Source organism: Mugil cephalus, chromosome 2 (assembly GCF_022458985.1).
Source record: "Mugil cephalus isolate CIBA_MC_2020 chromosome 2, CIBA_Mcephalus_1.1, whole genome shotgun sequence".
NCBI classification, from domain to species: domain Eukaryota; kingdom Metazoa; phylum Chordata; class Actinopteri; order Mugiliformes; family Mugilidae; genus Mugil; species Mugil cephalus.
The window spans coordinates 3,494,058-3,514,297 of record NC_061771.1 but is presented as its reverse complement, the minus strand read 5'-3'; the positions used below and the strand labels follow the sequence as shown (position 1 = coordinate 3,514,297).

At 38.5% G+C, this 20,240-nt stretch overlaps 1 protein-coding gene across 1 annotated transcript in view; it reads right to left on the bottom strand.

Annotated features, from left to right (window-relative positions):
• LOC125001510 (filamin A-interacting protein 1-like) overlaps nucleotides 1-20,240 on the bottom strand; it is a 21,883-nt gene extending 1,643 nt beyond the window's left edge. The window contains exons 1-19 of the mRNA XM_047577242.1: nucleotides 20,061-20,240; nucleotides 19,339-19,434; nucleotides 16,417-16,473; nucleotides 15,765-15,818; nucleotides 14,863-14,931; nucleotides 14,424-14,480; nucleotides 9,723-9,791; nucleotides 8,753-8,809; nucleotides 8,416-8,478; nucleotides 7,595-7,657; nucleotides 6,774-6,836; nucleotides 6,557-6,625; nucleotides 5,588-5,644; nucleotides 5,251-5,313; nucleotides 4,446-4,508; nucleotides 3,626-3,688; nucleotides 2,036-2,104; nucleotides 1,074-1,130; nucleotides 737-799 (exon numbers count right to left, since the gene is read on the bottom strand). Coding sequence (XP_047433198.1) covers nucleotides 737-799; nucleotides 1,074-1,130; nucleotides 2,036-2,104; nucleotides 3,626-3,688; nucleotides 4,446-4,508; nucleotides 5,251-5,313; nucleotides 5,588-5,644; nucleotides 6,557-6,625; nucleotides 6,774-6,836; nucleotides 7,595-7,657; nucleotides 8,416-8,478; nucleotides 8,753-8,809; nucleotides 9,723-9,791; nucleotides 14,424-14,480; nucleotides 14,863-14,931; nucleotides 15,765-15,818; nucleotides 16,417-16,473; nucleotides 19,339-19,434; nucleotides 20,061-20,193 — 1,285 coding nt within the window. The 5' untranslated portion in view covers nucleotides 20,194-20,240. The remainder of the gene's footprint in view (nucleotides 1-736; nucleotides 800-1,073; nucleotides 1,131-2,035; nucleotides 2,105-3,625; nucleotides 3,689-4,445; nucleotides 4,509-5,250; nucleotides 5,314-5,587; nucleotides 5,645-6,556; nucleotides 6,626-6,773; nucleotides 6,837-7,594; nucleotides 7,658-8,415; nucleotides 8,479-8,752; nucleotides 8,810-9,722; nucleotides 9,792-14,423; nucleotides 14,481-14,862; nucleotides 14,932-15,764; nucleotides 15,819-16,416; nucleotides 16,474-19,338; nucleotides 19,435-20,060) is intronic.

The window sequence follows — 20,240 nt, the reverse complement described above, 5'->3', positions numbered from 1 at the left end:
TTCAAAATAACCAGACTGCATTGTTTAATACAGATTGTCATTTGGTTTCAGTAATTCAAAGCTCAGTCTTCTATTAATGACATAGTCAATGTGAAGAATCTCCTACAAGTCTAAGAAACCAAATGGCAACTCTACCAAACTACGTGCAACATATGATGTTTCACACTTTTTGCACGTACGTTTACCTTCACTAATATTGGACTGAAGCCTCTTCAAGTCTTAAATGTTGCGTACTTTCATTGTCTTACTTACCAAGGTTGATCTTCTTCCACTTGTCCCTCTCTTCAGTCAGAGAATTCTTCATTATTCATGTCTCGTCATGTTTGTGTTTTCTCATTTTTGTTCAGCACTTCCTATTTTATTTTGTCTAACTCTCCTCCTAATTATAATAATAGTGACTGACTATCATCCTAAAACTTGTATTACTCTCTCGATGTTAATATGCCAAATGTCTTCACAGTCATGCCTACCGTTGACGGCTCTCTTCAGGTCCTCGCTCTCTTTAATCAGGTTTTTAATACTGGCTTCATTATCAGAAAGAGATTCAATAGTCTATTGATTAATATCATTCATTTATTCATGGAGGTTGGTTTCTTCTGCTCGATATACATAACGTTTTCTGAGAACTTCAATAGTGACAGAGATCTCTAGTGACACAGATATGCAAGTTTCTGGCTTTCATCCTAAAACTTGTGTTACCATGTAGCTTTCAAATGAAATCATTGTAATTACTCACCATAGACAGTTCTGTTCAGCTCATCTCTCTCTTCAGTCAGATTTCTGAATCGGGCCTCTATACCTGGTTTGGAAGATACCATCACTTCAAAATAACCAGACTGCATTGTTTAATACAGATTGTCATTTGGTTTCAGTAATTCAAAGCTCAGTCTTCTATTAATGACATAGTCAATGTGAAGAATCTCCTACAAGTCTAAGAAACCAAATGGCAACTCTACCAAACTACGTGCAACATATGATGTTTCACACTTTTTGCACGTACGTTCACCTTCACTAATATTGGACTGAAGCGCTCTCAAGTCTTGAATGTTGCGTACTTTCATTGTCTTACTTACCAAGGTTGATCTTCTTACACTCGTCCCTCTCTTCAGTCAGAGAATTATTCAGGGAAACTGTCAGTTTGAGTGGAGAGCTTACAATCACAATTACACATTCAGATAATGTTCACAAGAAAAACGACAATGAACAATAAAACATACTTTCTACATTGCATTTATTCTTTGTCTAGTATTGTTAAAAGGAACTATTACTACTGCTATCATCAGCATCATTATATATTTTTTTCATTTTATTTATTTATTTTTAAAATTCTATTGTAAGTTATTTGTTGTATTTTTCCTTCTGTGAAGTTGAGTGTGCTCAAGTACTGGCTACCTGGCTTATGTGAGATTCAGAACTTTACCACTTGAGCAGAAGTGTGAGACAAAAATTTTGGGACCACATCGTCCGGAGGATTTAATAATTTCTCAAGAGGGAAAAGACAAAACTAGGTAATTCAACCAGGAGTTGTTTTAAGAGGAAAACTCCCTAACTGGGATGTCCGTTCGACTTCATGGCTCTAATTTACTTTTCATGTAAATGGAATTGATGATGAAGTGTTGATATTGTTTGAATTATAATGGTATTTGCGTAACTGCCGATACGTGTGTGGGGGACACAACTTCATGGAGCTGTTCACCTGTTTGTGAGCTGCAATGGCCGTTTGACTGTGGTAAATTGTGTGTGGTGACTTTGTATATTTATTGATCTGTAATGTGTGTGCACCCGTCACGCCATGAGCTGTACAGTCTGGGTTTAAGTCTCACTCTGGCCTTTCTGGGTGGAGTTTGTATGTTGCTGGATTCACTCTATCTACTGTGTTTTTTGTTGTAAGGGTATTTCTAGATTGCATTGTAATATTTTCCTGCATGGCCCCACTAGAGTTTCCAAACCAAAACCACCACTGTGTAACACATTTAACTTGTCCCTTGTTGGATCCAAGATCTGTCGACTGTTGGTGTTTCATTTTTATAATTACCTAGGTCCTTCAGCTTCCTCTTCAGCTTATCTCTCTGTTCAGTCAGGTTTTTGTTAGAGGCCTCGACATCTGAAAAAGATTTTCCATGATCTAGTGTTTTCTGAGAACTTCAATAGTGACAGAGATCTCTAGTGACACAGATATGCAAGTTTCTGGCTTTCATCCTAAAACTTGTGTTACCATGTAGCTTTCAAATGAAATCATTGTAATTACTCACCATAGACAGTTCTGTTCAGCTCATCTCTCTCTCAGTCGATTTCTGAATCGGCCTCTATACTGGTTGGAAGACCCATCACTTCAAATAACCAGATGCATTGTTTATACAGATGTCATTGGTTTCAGTAATTCAAAGCTCAGTCTTCTATTAAGACAAGTCAATGTGAGAATTCCTACAAGTCTAAGAAACCAAATGGCACTTACCAAACTACGTGCAACATATGATGTTTCACACTTTTTGCACGTACTTTATTCACTAAATTGACTGAAGCCCTCAAGTCTTGAATGTTGCGTACTTTCATTGTCTTACTTACAAGGTTGATCTTCTTCACTTGTCCCTCTCTTCAGTCAGAGAATTTATTTCATGTCTGTCATGTTGTGTTTTTCTTTTGTCACAATTATTATTTTGTCTAATTCCTCCAATTAAAAATATGACACATCATCCTAAAACTTTATTACTCTCTGATGTTAATAGCCAAATGTCTTCACAGTCATGCCTCCATTGAGTTTTCAGTCTTTCTTTAATCAGTTTTTTATGGCTTCTTTCGAAAGAGTTCAATAGTCTTTGATTAAACTTCATTATCAGAAGTGTTTCTCGTGATATAATAAGTTTTCTGAGACTTCAATAGTGACAGAGATCTCTAGTGACACAGATATGCAAGTTTCTGGCTTTCATCCTAAGTTGTGTTACCATGTAGCTTTCAAATGAAATCATTGTAATTATCACCATAACGTTTGGACACTCACTTCAATACAGATCTTGTTTATACTGTTTGGTCCATATTCAAACTCAGTTTTAATAAGACATGTCATTAAGAATCTCCTAAATAAACAATGGAACTCTACCAAACCATGCAATTCATGTCAACTTAGTTTCTCACTTTTAGACTGTTAAGTTTGAATGTTGGTATTTCTTGTCTTCTTACCAGGTTGACACTATCACTTGTACCCTTCTCTTGAGTGGACTTTATTCTTATTCATGTTGATTTTTGTTTTCTCATTTTTGTCAGCATTCCATTTTCATTTTTCATCTTCTTTATTATTTGTTCGACTTGTATTTTTGTTCATCCTAAAATTTTATTACTTCTGATTAATATTCAATTGTTTCACTCGATGCCTACATGACGTCTCTCAGGTCCTCCTCCTTTAACTAGTTTTTAGTCTGCTTCTTAATCAGAATTTTTATTACTGGTTACTTATTCATTTATTCGAAGTCTTTGTTTATTTTTGTTATCATAAGTTTTCTGTGAATTCAATAGTTTTTGAGAACTTCAATAGTGACAAGATCTCGTGAAAGATATGCAAGTTTCTGGCTTTCATCCTTAAAGTTGTGTTACCATGTAGCTTTCAAATGAAATCATTGTAATTACTCACCATAGACAGTTCTGTTCAGCTCATCTCTCTCTTCAGTCAGATTTCTGAATCGGGCCTCTATACCTGGTTTGGAAGACACCATCACTTCAAAATAACCAGACTGCATTGTTTAATACAGATTGTCATTTGGTTTCAGTAATTCAAAGCTCAGTCTTCTATTAATGACATAGTCAATGTGAAGAATCTCCTACAAGTCTAAGAAACCAAATGGCAACTCTACCAAACTACGTGCAACATATGATGTTTCACACTTTTTGCACGTACGTTTACCTTCACTAATATTAGACTGAAGCCCTTCAAGTCTTGAATGTTGCGTACTTTCATTGTCTTACTTACCAAGGTTGATCTTCTTCCACTTGTCCCTCTCTTCAGTCAGAGAATTATTCATTATTCATGTCTCGTCATGTTTGTGTTTTCTCATTTTTGTTCAGCACTTCCTATTTTATTTTGTCTAACTCTCCTCCTAATTATAATAATAGTGACTGACTATCATCCTAAAACTTGTATTACTCTCTCGATGTTAATATGCCAAATGTCTTCACAGTCATGCCTACCATTGACGGCTCTCTTCAGGTCCTCGCTCTCTTTAATCAGGTTTTTAATACTGGCTTCATTATCAGAAAGAGATTCAATAGTCTATTGATTAATATCATTCATTTATTCATGGAAGTTGGTTTCTTCTGCTCGATATACATAACGTTTTCTGAGAACTTCAATAGTGACAGAGATCTCTAGTGACACAGATATGCAAGTTTCTGGCTTTCATCCTTAAAGTTGTGTTACCATGTAGCTTTCAAATGAAATCATTGTAATTACTCACCATAGACAGTTCTGTTCAGCTCATCTCTCTCTTCAGTCAGATTTCTGAATCGGGCCTCTATACCTGGTTTGGAAGATACCATCACTTCAAAATAACCAGACTGCATTGTTTAATACAGATTGTCATTTGGTTTCAGTAATTCAAAGCTCAGTCTTCTATTAATGACATAGTCAATGTGAAGAATCTCCTACAAGTCTAAGAAACCAAATGGCAACTCTACCAAACTACGTGCAACATATGATGTTTCACACTTTTTGCACGTATGTTTACCTTCACTAATATTAGACTGAAGCCTCTTCAAGTCTTGAATGTTGCGTACTTTCATTGTCTTACTTACCAAGGTTGATCTTCTTCCACTTGTCCCTCTCTTCAGTCAGAGAATTATTCATTATTCATGTCTCGTCATGTTTGTGTTTTCTCATTTTTGTTCAGCACTTCCTATTTTATTTTGTCTAACTCTCCTCCTAATTATAATAATAGTGACTGACTATCATCCTAAAACTTGTATTACTCTCTCGATGTTAATATGCCAAATTTCTTCACAGTCATGCCTACCATTGACAGCTCTCTTCAGGTCCTCGCTCTCTTTAATCAGGTTTTTAATACTGGCTTCATTATCAGAAAGAGATTCAATAGTCTATTGATTAATATCATTCATTTATTCATGGAAGTTGGTTTCTTCTGCTCGATATATATAAAGTTTTCTAAGAGCTTCAGTAGTGACACAGATATGCAAGTTTCCGGCTTTCATCCTAAAACTTGTGTTACCATGTAGCTTTCACATGAAATCATTGTAATTACTCACCATAGACAGTTCTGTTCAGCTCATCTCTCTCTTCAGTCAGATTTCTGAATCGGGCCTCTATACCTGGTTTGGAAGATACCATCACTTCAAAATAACCAGACTGCATTGTTTAATACAGATTGTCATTTGGTTTCAGTAATTCAAAACTCAGTCTTCTATTAATGACATAGTCAATGTGAAGAATCTCCTACAAGTCTAAGAAACCAAATGGCAACTCTACCAAACTACGTGCAACATATGATGTTTCACACTCTTTGCACGTACGTTCACCTTCACTAATATTGGACTGAAGCGCTCTCAAGTCTTGAATGTTGCGTACTTTCATTGTCTTACTTACCAAGGTTGATCTTCTTACACTCGTCCCTCTCTTCAGTCAGAGAATTATTCAGGGAAACTGTCAGTTTGAGTGGAGAGCTTACAATCACAATTACACATTCAGATAATGTTCACAAGAAAAACGACAATGAACAACAAAACATACTTTCTACATTGCATTTATTCTTTGTCTAGTATTGTTAAAAGGAACTTTTACTACTGCTATCATCAGCATCATTATATATTTTTTTCATTTTATTTATTTATTTTTAAAATTCTATTGTAAGTTATTTGTTGTATTTTTCCTTCTGTGAAGTTGAGTGTGCTCAAGTACTGGCTACCTGGCTCATGTGAGATTCAGAACTTTACCACTTGAGCAGAAGTGTGAGACAAAAATTTTGGGACCACATCGTCCGGAGGATTTAATAATTTCTCAAGAGGGAAAAGACAAAACTAGGTAATTCAACCAGGAGTGGTTTTAAGAGGAAAACTCCCTAACTGGGATGTCCGTTCGACTTCATGGCTCTAATTTACTTTTCATGTAAATGGAATTGATGATGAAGTGTTGATATTGTTTGAATTATAATGGTATTTGCGTAATACGTAACTGCCGATACGTGTGTGGGGGACACAACTTCATGGAGCTGTTCACCTGTTTGTGAGCTGCAATGGCCGTTTGACTGTGGTAAATTGTGTGTGGTGACTTTGTATATTTATTGATCTGTAATGTGTGTGCACCCGTCACGCCATGAGCTGTACAGTCTGGGTTTAAGTCTCACTCTGGCCTTTCTGGGTGGAGTTTGTATGTTGCTTGATTCACTCTATCTACTGTGTTTTTTGTTGTAAGGGTATTTCTAGATTGCATTGTAATATTTTCCTGCATGGCCCCACTAGAGTTTCCAAACCAAAACCACCACTGTGTAACACATTTAACTTGTCCCTTGTTGGATCCAAGATCTGTCAACTGCTGGCGTTTCATTTTTATAATTACCTAGGTCCTTCAGCTTCCTCTTCAGCTCATCTCTCTGTTCAGTCAGGTTTTTGTTAGAGGCCTCGACATCTGAAAAAGAGTTTCCATGATCTAGTGTTTTCTGAGAACTTCAATAGTGACAGAGATCTCTAGTGACACAGATATGCAAGTTTCTGGCTTTCATCCTAAAACTTGTGTTACCATGTAGCTTTCAAATGAAATCATTGTAATTACTCACCATATACAGTTCTGTTCAGCTCATCTCTCTCTTCAGTCAGATTTCTGAATCGGGCCTCTATACCTGGTTTGGAAGACACCATCACTTCAAAATAACCAGACTGCATTGTTTAATACAGATTGTCATTTGGTTTCAGTAATTCAAAGCTCAGTCTTCTATTAATGACATAGTCAATGTGAAGAATCTCCTACAAGTCTAAGAAACCAAATGGCAACTCTACCAAACTACGTGCAACATATGATGTTTCACACTTTTTGCACGTACGTTTACCTTCACTAATATTAGACTGAAGCCCCTTCAAGTCTTGAATGTTGCGTACTTTCATTGTCTTACTTACCAAGGTTGATCTTCTTCCACTTGTCCCTCTCTTCAGTCAGAGAATTATTCATTATTCATGTCTCGTCATGTTTGTGTTTTCTCATTTTTGTTCAGCACTTCCTATTTTATTTTGTCTAACTCTCCTCCTAATTATAATAATAGTGACTGACTATCATCCTAAAACTTGTATTACTCTCTCGATGTTAATATGCCAAATGTCTTCACAGTCATGCCTACCATTGACGGCTCTCTTCAGGTCCTCGCTCTCTTTAATCAGGTTTTTAATACTGGCTTCATTATCAGAAAGAGATTCAATAGTCTATTGATTAATATCATTCATTTATTCATGGAAGTTGGTTTCTTCTGCTCGATATACATAACGTTTTCTGAGAACTTCAATAGTGACAGAGATCTCTAGTGACACAGATATGCAAGTTTCTGGCTTTCATCCTTAAAGTTGTGTTACCATGTAGCTTTCAAATGAAATCATTGTAATTACTCACCATAGACAGTTCTGTTCAGCTCATCTCTCTCTTCAGTCAGATTTCTGAATCGGGCCTCTATACCTGGTTTGGAAGATACCATCACTTCAAAATAACCAGACTGCATTGTTTAATACAGATTGTCATTTGGTTTCAGTAATTCAAAGCTCAGTCTTCTATTAATGACATAGTCAATGTGAAGAATCTCCTACAAGTCTAAGAAACCAAATGGCAACTCTACCAAACTACGTGCAACATATGATGTTTCACACTTTTTGCACGTACGTTTACCTTCACTAATATTGGACTGAAGCCTCTTCAAGTCTTGAATGTTGCGTACTTTCATTGTCTTACTTACCAAGGTTGATCTTCTTCCACTTGTCCCTCTCTTCAGTCAGAGAATTATTCATTATTCATGTCTCGTCATGTTTGTGTTTTCTCATTTTTGTTCAGCACTTCCTATTTTATTTTGTCTAACTCTCCTCCTAATTATAATAATAGTGACTGACTATCATCCTAAAACTTGTATTACTCTCTCGATGTTAATATGCCAAATGTCTTCACAGTCATGCCTACCATTGACGGCTCTCTTCAGGTCCTCGCTCTCTTTAATCAGGTTTTTAATACTGGCTTCATTATCAGAAAGAGATTCAATAGTCTATTGATTAATATCATTCATTTATTCATGGAAGTTGGTTTCTTCTGCTCGATATACATAACGTTTTCTGAGAACTTCAATAGTGACAGAGATCTCTAGTGACACAGATATGCAAGTTTCTGGCTTTCATCCTAAAACTTGTGTTACCATGTAGCTTTCAAATGAAATCATTGTAATTACTCACCATAGACAGTTCTGTTCAGCTCATCTCTCTCTTCAGTCAGATTTCTGAATCGGGCCTCTATACCTGGTTTGGAAGATACCATCACTTCAAAATAACCAGACTGCATTGTTTAATACAGATTGTCATTTGGTTTCAGTAATTCAAAGCTCAGTCTTCTATTAATGACATAGTCAATGTGAAGAATCTCCTACAAGTCTAAGAAACCAAATGGCAACTCTACCAAACTACGTGCAACATATGATGTTTCACACTTTTTGCACGTACGTTCACCTTCACTAATATTGGACTGAAGCGCTCTCAAGTCTTGAATGTTGCGTACTTTCATTGTCTTACTTACCAAGGTTGATCTTCTTACACTCGTCCCTCTCTTCAGTCAGAGAATTATTCAGGGAAACTGTCAGTTTGAGTGGAGAGCTTACAATCACAATTACACATTCAGATAATGTTCACAAGAAAAACGACAATGAACAACAAAACATACTTTCTACATTGCATTTATTCTTTGTCTAGTATTGTTAAAAGGAACTTTTACTACTGCTATCATCAGCATCATTATATATTTTTTTCATTTTATTTATTTATTTTTAAAATTCTATTGTAAGTTATTTGTTGTATTTTTCCTTCTGTGAAGTTGAGTGTGCTCAAGTACTGGCTACCTGGCTCATGTGAGATTCAGAACTTTACCACTTGAGCAGAAGTGTGAGACAAAAATTTTGGGACCACATCGTCCGGAGGATTTAATAATTTCTCAAGAGGGAAAAGACAAAACTAGGTAATTCAACCAGGAGTGGTTTTAAGAGGAAAACTCCCTAACTGGGATGTCCGTTCGACTTCATGGCTCTAATTTACTTTTCATGTAAATGGAATTGATGATGAAGTGTTGATATTGTTTGAATTATAATGGTATTTGCGTAATGCGTAACTGCCGATACGTGTGTGGGGGACACAACTTCATGGAGCTGTTCACCTGTTTGTGAGCTGCAATGGCCGTTTGACTGTGGTAAATTGTGTGTGGTGACTTTGTATATTTATTGATCTGTAATGTGTGTGCACCCGTCACGCCATGAGCTGTACAGTCTGGGTTTAAGTCTCACTCTGGCCTTTCTGGGTGGAGTTTGTATGTTGCTTGATTCACTCTATCTACTGTGTTTTTTTGTTGTAAGGGTATTTCTAGATTGCATTGTAATATTTTCCTGCATGGCCCCACTAGAGTTTCCAAACCAAAACCACCACTGTGTAACACATTTAACTTGTCCCTTGTTGGATCCAAGATCTGTCAACTGCTGGCGTTTCATTTTTATAATTACCTAGGTCCTTCAGCTTCCTCTTCAGCTCATCTCTCTGTTCAGTCAGGTTTTTGTTAGAGGCCTCGACATCTGAAAAAGAGTTTCCATGATCAGTGTATTAATTTATCAGTGATCAGTTGTTAGCATATCTCTGAGTCCTGTATGTAAAGATGTGCACACAACAAATTTAACACTTGAATTTAAATAGTTTTTGATTGCTAAGGTCATTGTCATCATATTTACCTCCCCCAACTTTCATCTGCACTTTATAAGCCATACACATATTGGAGATCAATCTGTTGCTATGTTGCAGTTTCACTCCTGGCTTGACTTATTCCTCCAGACAAAGATCCTTCGTGCTTTACATGGTGCTGTGTTTTTTGTGGTCAGGGTGTTATTTACTGTGCAGTGAGGGTGTGGTGGCTGCTGGTAGTTTCCTGATGGCTTTGCCTATCGAGAGTGCTGTGTCTGGAAGAGCTGTATGGTTCAGAGTGGCAAAAGTTTTGCAGAACCCCAGTGTGATGTTGTCACAGAGCACCGACCCACCTCAGCCCAGCAGTTTCTGGGAGTGTGAGCCCCACCCCAGAGTACAAGCCTAACACCCAGCCCCAAGACTTTCAACTCATTCCTATGGACCCCTCTAAGTTTCTGATCCCACTTTTAGTCTACTTTTAACATTAAAACAATGTTGTTTCGTCAGCGATGATGTAATTATTTTGTTGATGGCCCTTTTATCATGATGATGACGACGAGCTAAACATAGATCTTTATTAGTAAAACATGTGGCATTGAAGTTACTAGCGATCATTAATTCAAACAAAGTAAGAATAGTTTGCATTTTGTTCTTCACACTGTATTATTTTCAGCCACAATGATAGTGTTTCTGTTTGGGTTATTGCTATCCCCTTCATGTTGTTTTGCTGGACACAAGTGTCTTTCTAGATTGCCTTTGTGACTTTGACGTCACTGACTTTGACGTCATAAAAAGAGACCTTTTCCTATTTCTGTGTGACAGGAATGTGGTTTAGTTATGGTCATCTGCGTGACATGTATTCTTAGCTGTGGGAAGTTAACCAATTGTGTGGGAAGTTAGCCAATTGTATGATCTGTCTTGTGAACACTGTAAGAGACAAATGTTATCCTGTTGTACCTTTGAGAACCACCCCTTCACTTCATGTGGTGAGGCATAGTAGGGGTCTCCTATTGTAATTGCAATATACTCTGAACTTCAAACCTTTCAGTTGCTTGTGATTATTAGCGCTTTTCTACCTACTCAAAGGTACTCAAAGCGCTTTTACAGTCAGAGACACATCCACCCACTCACTCACACAAGCACACACACATTCACACACCAGCGCCAGTTGCACTGGGAGCAACTAGGGGTTCAGTGTCTTGCTCAAGGACACTTCAGCATATGGCACACTCGGGGTCAAACCGCTAACCCTTCGGTTCATGGACAATCCGCTCTACCTACTGAGCCATAGCCGCCCCAGAAGTAAAGTTACAATTGCCAAAGTAAGATTGTTTTTGTTCTTGGCTTTTTGAGGTAATGGACATTTATCCACAGTTACCACTTTAGCAATTAAAAGGAGAGGGAAAAGCCTGGTAGACAATGGACCAGTTTAATGAGTAAGTAGCACAAGCATGTACAACTGATAAACTGTACTCCACTGGAACTGTGAAAATGGCATATGAAAATGGTACGGGGGTTGGCCCACGGGTTGGCCCACCCACCCAGGAGCTGACCCCAGCAGAGGAGCTGTTGTGGATCTCAATAAAGGGTCCATGGAGGGACCTTGATAGACTCAGGTTTTGTGTAATACCCCGACAGACATGATTCTTCTGGACATTGGATTGGATAAGGATTCGAGCTGTTTGGACTGTTTGGACTTGTGAGTGTGTGAGTTACGTGGAAGAAGGAAAACAGACTGAGGAGATCTAGTTGATTTCTTTTTGTGATATGATATGATGTGATGTTGGCAGAGTTTATACTTAGTTCAGGGTTGTAATCAGTTATGTAGGACTTCTATTCCTATCCTAGGTCCTAGGTGTGAAACTCTGGCCAAGACCACATACCCAATGACTACCAGAGCTGGCAAGCCAGTATTATACAGCGTCACTGATACTACAAATCCCAGAATACTTTTGCTGTTGGTGCGTCAATCAGGACAGGACCTGACAAAAATATGTAAATAAATGACAATGGAAGACCCGCCTCAATGGGACTCAAAGCATTAATAGTAATTTATTAGTATTATTTATTAGTATTTTTTTTTTTTTTTTTTGTTCTATTAGAATCAAATGTGTTTGCCTAACAAATACCGCTCTTAGGTAAAACACAGCACTGAAAACTGAAAAGGCTTACAGCATGCAAACCCCAAAACACAAGCAAAAAAAAAATGTTTTATATGGCTATACTTCTTGTATAAACAAATGCACTAAAAAATATTCTGGCCTGCGACTTTGTGCATTTATTGATTTTTGGCCAGCTATGAATTTGAGGCTGGCTCCCAGTTTGCTCTTCTAATGTCATCTTCCATCATCTTCTGTGCCTCAACCGCCCTCCCCAGGCCCATGCAGCTGAGCAGTACTTGTTTCACGCCAGAGGAGAGGCAACGTAGGTTTAGAGGGGGAAGGTGCCAGCACTGCGGGGAGCCAGGTAATCTGATTGTGGTCTGCTCTCTAGCCAAAAAGTGGCACTCACCAGCGGACATGGGGGTTCAGGTGAGATCTTCTATGTCCCAGAGTTCCAATCCCCAATTGTTGCCATTACCTGTCTCTGTTAGCATAGAACATTTTTCCTTTCCAGTTTCAGCCCAAGTAGACTCTAGTACAGATGGTAATTTCATAGCTGCTGAGTTTGCCTGACAGTGTAATTTTCCCTTCATACTTCTACAAGGCTAAGAAACCAGCCCTAGATGGTCATCTCCTCTCATGTGAGAGACCCACCACACAGCTTCACTCAAATTTGTAATGTCTGGTAACCACCATGAACTAAAGGCCATACAGATTATTGATTCTCCCTTCCCATCCATTGTGTTGGTCTTTCCCTGGTTAAAGTTCCACAATCCTTGTATAGATTGGCCAACCCGATCTATCTCTCACTGGTGTCCCCTTTGCCATACTCACTGTCTCCGTTCTGCCATTCCACAGCCTCCTGAGCAATTCGAGAGCCTTTCTGTGTCAACTGAGCTCTCAAACTTGCTCAATTCTTGACAGATTCTTCTTTGTCAGCATGAAAGACTGTACTCCAGTCGCATCACCATTAAGAATAAATACCCACTGCCGCTAATTAATTCTACCATTGAGCTCCTTCAGAATGCTCAGGTTCCAAGCTTGACCTCAGTGCAGGTGATGAATGGAAGACTGCATTCAACACCCCATTCGGACACTTTGAATACCAGGTCATGCCGTTTGGCCCGACTAATGTACCAGCAGTCTTCCAGGCCCTGATTAATGAGGTGCTCTGAGACTGGAACAGATTTGTGTTTGTTTGTTTTGATGACAACCTCATTTTTTTCCTCCTCCAGCGCTTGCTAGAAAACAAGCTATTCGTCAAGGCGAGTTCCATATTCAGTTTCCTCTGCAAGCCTATAGCAGTTAACCTGGAGCTGGAGGAGTGGAGATACTGGCTGGAAGTAGCTAAACTTCCACTTAATTTCTTTGACTTCACCCTGACTTGCAGTCCTGGTACCCAGAATGTCAAGCCTGATGCGCTCTCTTGACAATTTTCTCCTCAGGACTCCTCATGACTTGTTAGCTGGTCTTCCCCCTTCGCAGGTAACACAGTCATTCTCACAGTTGACGACAGGTTCCCCAAAGCTGTGCACTTAGTCCCTTTACCCAAACTTCCCTCACCTCTGGAGACTGCTCAGCTCCTGGTCCAGAATGTGTTCCATCTCCATGAGATTCCCAGATTCCCAGTGACACAGTCTGTTCACTGTTCACCTTTTGCGTTCAGAGGGCTTTCTGTCGGGCCTCAGGCGCAACGCTGAGCCTGTCTTCTTGTCATGGTTCTGTCTTTTATTTTGTGATCATGGTTTTGAGTTTCTTGTTTTATTTTGTTTAATTTCGTAACTTCCTGTCTGTTGAACCTCATGTTTCTGTTTTGATGTCTGTCTGTGTCTTGTTTTGTTTTTCCTGTTTTGTTTTGTTCTGGAGTTCCTGTATTTGTTTCCTCATGTGTCCCTTGATTGTTCATTGGTTTCACCCCTGTTGATTATCCTCATGCGTCTCACCTGTGCCTGGTCATCCCTGAGCCCTCTTGTGTATATAAAGCCCTTCTGTTGGATTTTTGTTTGTTTCCATTAAATTCTCTAGCCCCTCAGTATCTCAAGTAGGTCAGACAGTTTAACTTTCTACTAGACCTATTTCCCCTCGTTTCATTGGCCTCTTGTAGTTGACAACATTAATCCAGTGACTGTCGAACTGTCTCTCATTCCATCAATGAGGGTTCAGCCTGTGTTTCACGTGTCTCAATTAAAGTCAATCGCCAACAGCATTTTTGTTCATTAAACATCAACATGAACTCCTGAGTCCTGTGCTTGGGTTCTTTGCCATGCATTTTCACCCCATACAATAATGCTATCAATCTACTTGCAACATATGAAATTTCACACTTTTCACACTAAGTTTAACTTAGTGTGAAAAGTTAACTAACATTGGATTGAAGCCCCTGCAGACTAAGTCTCGAATGTTGCATACTTTCATTGTCTTACTTACCAAGGTTGATCTTCTTACACTCGTCCCTCTCTTCAGTCAGAGAATTATTCAGGGAAACTGTCAGTTTGAGTGGAGAGCTTTCAATCGCAATTACACATTCAGATCATGTTCACAAGAAAAAAAGACAACATCAAAACATACTTTCTACACTGCATTTGTTTTTCATTTTGCCACATCTTTATTTTTTTTAATTTCTATGTATTTTTGCTTCTGTGCAGTTGTTTGTGCTCCATGCACTAAGAATTTCATTACTGATAATGATGATACATTGCTCCAAAGCATCTGAGAATAAAGAATCTTGAACCTTGAATCTACTAGTATGTAGATTCAAGGTCCTGAACTATAACAGAATAAACCTTTAATTACTTGATCTGTATCATGTACTACATTTAACTTGTCGCTTATGAGATCTAACCACTGCTGTTTTTTTTATAATTACCTAAATCCTTCAGCTTCCTCTTCAGCTCATCACTCTGTCCAGTCAGGTTTTTGTTGGTGGCCTCGGCATCTGAAAAAGAGTTCCATGATCTAGTGTTTTTGTCAGTGAGCAGTTGTTAGCATATCTGTGAGTCCTATGTGCGTAAAGATGTGCATATAACAAATTTAACACTTGAATCTTAATACTTTTTGATTTTCAAGTGAAGCCTGAAGTGGGCAGAGCCCACAGTCACCATGTTGAATGAATTTTACTTCTCCCACACTCAAGCACTCTAAATATGGACATGGGTGTTTGTGACGGACGTTGAGACCCACCAACCCAACTCTCCGCTACCAGTTAGCTCAGGCTACCACTTGTCACTCAAATCGGGAACGCCCTTAATTTTGCAGAATTTTAAACCTTAACAAAAAATGAGTAAAATGACTAAAAAATCTCCCCCCATACAGTTGTCATAAATAGTGAAATAAAATCGTTTTTTGTACCAGGCTGTAAAGTTAGGGTTAGGGTTAGGGCTTTTTAACATGAGGGTCTATGGGGATTTGCTCCCTTTCAGAGCTAGCCTCAAGCGGTCACTTGATGAACTGCAGTTTTTGTTTTACTTCTGCATGGACTTAATCGCTCAGACCCGGGGGTTGCCGCTTGGTCAAAATGGGTGCTGGGCCTGAGCAATGAAGCCCATAGTCCATGTTATAAGGTATGTTTCTGTATGGTGTTTCAAATGTGTGCTCCATGTACCGATTTTTAACTTTGAGTACCTGCCCTGCCAGAGGTATCTGCATGGCCCTGGTCATCATATTTCCATGATCTCGTATATTAATTTATCAGTCCTGTGTGCACATATCAGTTTTATCACTTGTATCTAAATAGTGTTTGATTACTAGGGTTGTTGTCATCATACTTACCAGAGATGGTCCTTTGCAACTTTTCTCTCACTTTGGTCAAGTTGGACTCAACATCTGAAAAATATTTTCTATTATCTACTGCACAAAACTTGTCTTTGAAAAGTTAGTGGCATCTTATTCTTGATCTAAAACATTCAGCTCTCTTCTAATATGATATGATTGCTAGAGATGCTGACATAATTGTGTTGTTTTAAACGTTATTTTAGTCTTTCAGAACATTAACTCTGTGTCTTCAGCATTTTAGTTACGATAGACGGTTCTATTTAGCTGGTCTCTCTCCTCAGTCAGATTTCCAAAACTGGCTTCAATACCTGGTGACCGCCATTGGTTCAATCATTATATTCAATCATCAACTTGAATCAACTTTATTTGCCATGTATATATGTTCACATATACAAGGAATGTATGTATGGATGTAATCTATTCAAGTGATTACACTTGGAGCAGTGGACAGGCATGGAAGGAGCCCAGGAATCAGTTTGGGAGGTTTGGATGCTTGCTCAAGGCACCTCAGCTGTGGAATTAGAAGGGATCAAACCAATGACCTCGTGGTCCTAAAGCCAATAAGACTTTTAGCATTTTACTTAGTATTGGATCTATACAACCTCAGACCCAAACCTTGTTTATTTCTGAATATTTTTGTCTTACTCACCGCTGACGATCTTCTTACACTTGTCTCTCTCCTCAGACAGGGAATTATACTGTGAAACTGTCATGGAGAGGATGACATTAATTGCAACAGATGTTGATCAGGTTTGGAAGCAGCATTAGCGGCATTAGTTAGAATTTAAACACGTAGTATAACAATAGTTAATACTATTGTTATACGCTGTGTTTCTTCTTCTTCTTATGGCCACGGGGCAACACACAGGGGCACTGACCCCTATAGCTATGAAAAAGCTGCTTTGCCCCAAGGCACTATTTTTATACTATGTGTTTCTTATTTTTCATCTTTATCCCTTATTTTTTGTCCCTTAAATATCAAAATGTGCGGCTTGATCAAGATTGATGTTCTATTACTTTTCTCTACAAAATACAAAGTCACGAAAAACTGGGAAAAATTGAAATGAATGAGATGGGTGAAAAAAAGAGCAAAAAAGAAAAATCGATGAAGTTTTTCAAATGTCTACTGCTCAGGCATACTTTCACCTAGAGACTTAATTTAAACTGTAGACACATGTTTTGTGTATTGGTACATTAATCTACATGTTGATAGGTCATATAGTTTTTGATCAATCATTGTTCAATGACCATGATCATTTTTGGAGAAATTTTGAGATTATTGTGGGTGTGTATTTCGTGGAATTAACTTGTCAGAGTGGGTGACAACATCAGCTAGAGTGGGAGAAGTTGTCTGAAATTGTCTGAAACTTTTCTCTTTCCATGCTCCTGCTGGCCACAATTTACACTCTGCACACATGATTTTTTTCCACAGTTGTAGACAAACTTGTTCTGTGTCTCACAAAGTGCTCGTCAAAGCAGTGAGAGCAGGTTTTACACTGTGAGGTTCTGAGTGCAGTCACATCTCTCTCTGCTCATCATTGACTCTAATGCAAAGATTTCCTGAGAGAAGCAGAAGGGACCCCTGTTTAAAACTTGCAGGTGTCTCCAAAATATTTACTATAGAAAAACAAATAACATCAAAGTCATCAAAGTCTTCAGGAAGTCTTTACGATGCCCATGGTCTGCATTTTTTCCTGAGAGGAGCTACTGTTTCGGTACACACACTCTTCACCCCACACACACAACACAGGTAACTTTGTGATTACAATTACACACACACATTCTCTCTCTCTCTCTCTCTCTCTCTCTCTCTCTCTCTCTCTCACACACACACACACACACACACACACACACACACAGACTGAGATTGCTGATCTTGAGAGCGTGCGGTGTGGTTAACTGGAATTTTCCAGATTAATCCTTTGTATATATTGGTGTGTTTTTGTGTCATGGTGGTGTGTTGTGTGTGTTGCTGGTGGCTGACCAGCTTCTTGTTGGCAGTGTTGGGCAAGTTACTTCCAAAATGTAATATATTCCATATTACAAGTTACTTGCATTTGAAAGTAAGTTTATTTACAATATTACCTTCTGTGTAGAGTAATAAGTTACTTCTTACTTTTTAGTTACTTTCACCAAAATAAATATTTACGACAAGGCATTACAAAATGAAGGTGCGCAACTTTTTGTCATGGCAAATAGCCCTTTTACTATTTTCACCTTATTCTTTTGATCTACAAGTATATGAACTGTAATTTACATTGCATAGTTTTAAAAGGTGTCTTCCGTGAATGATTTTTCCTCAGACACTGAGACAAAAATTTCTAGTGACTCATAACTTTATGTACTTCTATCCATATTTTCTCTTAGTTGTTACTGTTAAAGTATTCTGAGATGATTTGACAATAACAACCATCAAAATCCTTCTGCAAACACAACTGACTTAACAAATTAAAACTAATTTTAATCGTTGAATCACCTCTAACACCACCTGTAGGGTCTCATCTTAAATGAACTATCTGTGGAAATGTGTTTATACTTTAACAATAGGACTATATCATTGGAGATTTGTTTTTACTTTGTCACTTGATAGAGCAGAGATTTTGCTGACAAGCTTTTGAAACGCAGCAACTCAACTGTAGAAAGAGGCAGCGCATCCTTCACGACACACTCACCCCCCAGCCTCCTCGCAGCTCCTGGGTCAAACATCTTCATCTCTGGTCTGGAGAAATGTATGCGCACAGTATGTGACATGTGCGACAAGACTTACTAAGTGCTTGGTTCCATAAAAGGGGCTTATGGTAAATGGTCTTGCTATTATATAGCATTTTTCTACCTACTCAAAGGTACTCAAAGCGCTTTTACACTCAGAGACATATGCAACCATTCGCTGCTGGTTTGGGTCAGTCAGCCTTAAAAACGTAACAGACCCCAGGGCATAGTTAAAGTGTGCAGTAAAATTGTTGGCACTACACTAAAAGAAATCTCTCTCTTGCCCTGAACAAAGCGAAACTTGTCCTGTCTGACCCTAGCCATCCCTTAGCACCTGAATTTAAACTGCTTCCATCCAGACGCAGATTTTATGTGCCGAGATGCAGGATGGACAGATTTAAAAATTCTTCACGGTTTTTCGTATGTCATAAAGAAAAGTAATAGCACACCGATCCCGATCAAACCGCACGTTTTGATATATAACTCACCCTTCAGCTCTTGGAGTCACTGGCCCCTACGGCTATGCTGTAGGGGCCAGTGACTTGGGCATTGCCCCGTGGCCCTAAAAATAATAAGAAACACGTGGTATAACAATAGTGACTCATGCGTTGCCCCGTGGCCCTAATAATGAGAAGAAACAGTCAGTAGTGCACTGTAAGATTTAACAAAATAAAAATATGAGGGTGAGATGACATTGCCCAACAGCCCTTTTCTCCACAGAGCACTGTGGAAAATATATAGGCAGAGTGTTTTGTAAACGCCCTGTTATCATCATAACTTGTTACAGTAACTGTAATTTTGACACATTTTTCTGTTTTTCAGAAGTGAGGTGCAAAGCTGGTAACGTGTTAAGATGACTCACAGTGTGCAAGACGCAGGGAAATGTTGAGAGCAGCTTGTACAATACACATGAGTCCAAGGCCCACAACAACCAGCCGGCGAAGTTTTACTCCTGTTTCTAAATTACACACACACACACACACACACACGCACATAAATAGGTTTGTTTGGTCTCAAAATTCCAAAAAGAACTTGAGCCTCTGAAATATGGGTGAGGAAACAGGTCCCTACAGCATTAATAATATGAGTACAATATCTGATCAAACTTGGGTATACTGTAACCCCCTCAGCTCAGTTTTCTTTGAAAGCACTCGATTTTGTTCCTAAATTAAATGTTAAATCAAAAGGTTTTAAAAGACTGGTTTAAGGATACAGGCACAACCTGTGACTCTTAAATTGACCTCCTTATGTTGACATTAACAAATGTCTAAAGTAACTATCACATGTATATGAAAATGAAGAAGATGAACAACAAGAAGTTAGTCCAAAAGCGTACCATGACCTGGATGACTGAGAACCTTCACAGACAACATGAAGTTAGCACAAGACTCTAAAATGCATACAAAGTTGATGCAACATGTTTTTTAGTAACACTATGGATATGATGTTTTCACTTTTGCACTGAGCATTCTCATGATTTCTAAAATTCAAATGCTTTACCCAAATAATACCATTCAGTATATAGCACTGTTGTCCATGTCTTTTTTTTATATTTAAAGTTGAATGTCATAATCCCTCTCTCACCAGGTTCTGCAGCAGTCCCTTTTTTGTCTTCAGCAGAGGGGCTCTTTAACGCAGCTTTCCTGTCTGAAACATCACTGAAGTTTTCATACACCATTGAGAATTCAGGATCCTCTTCATAGGAAACCATCTCCATATTTCAGTGTAGAGTGACAAACGTGTCAGCGCCAAAAGAGTGCTCAC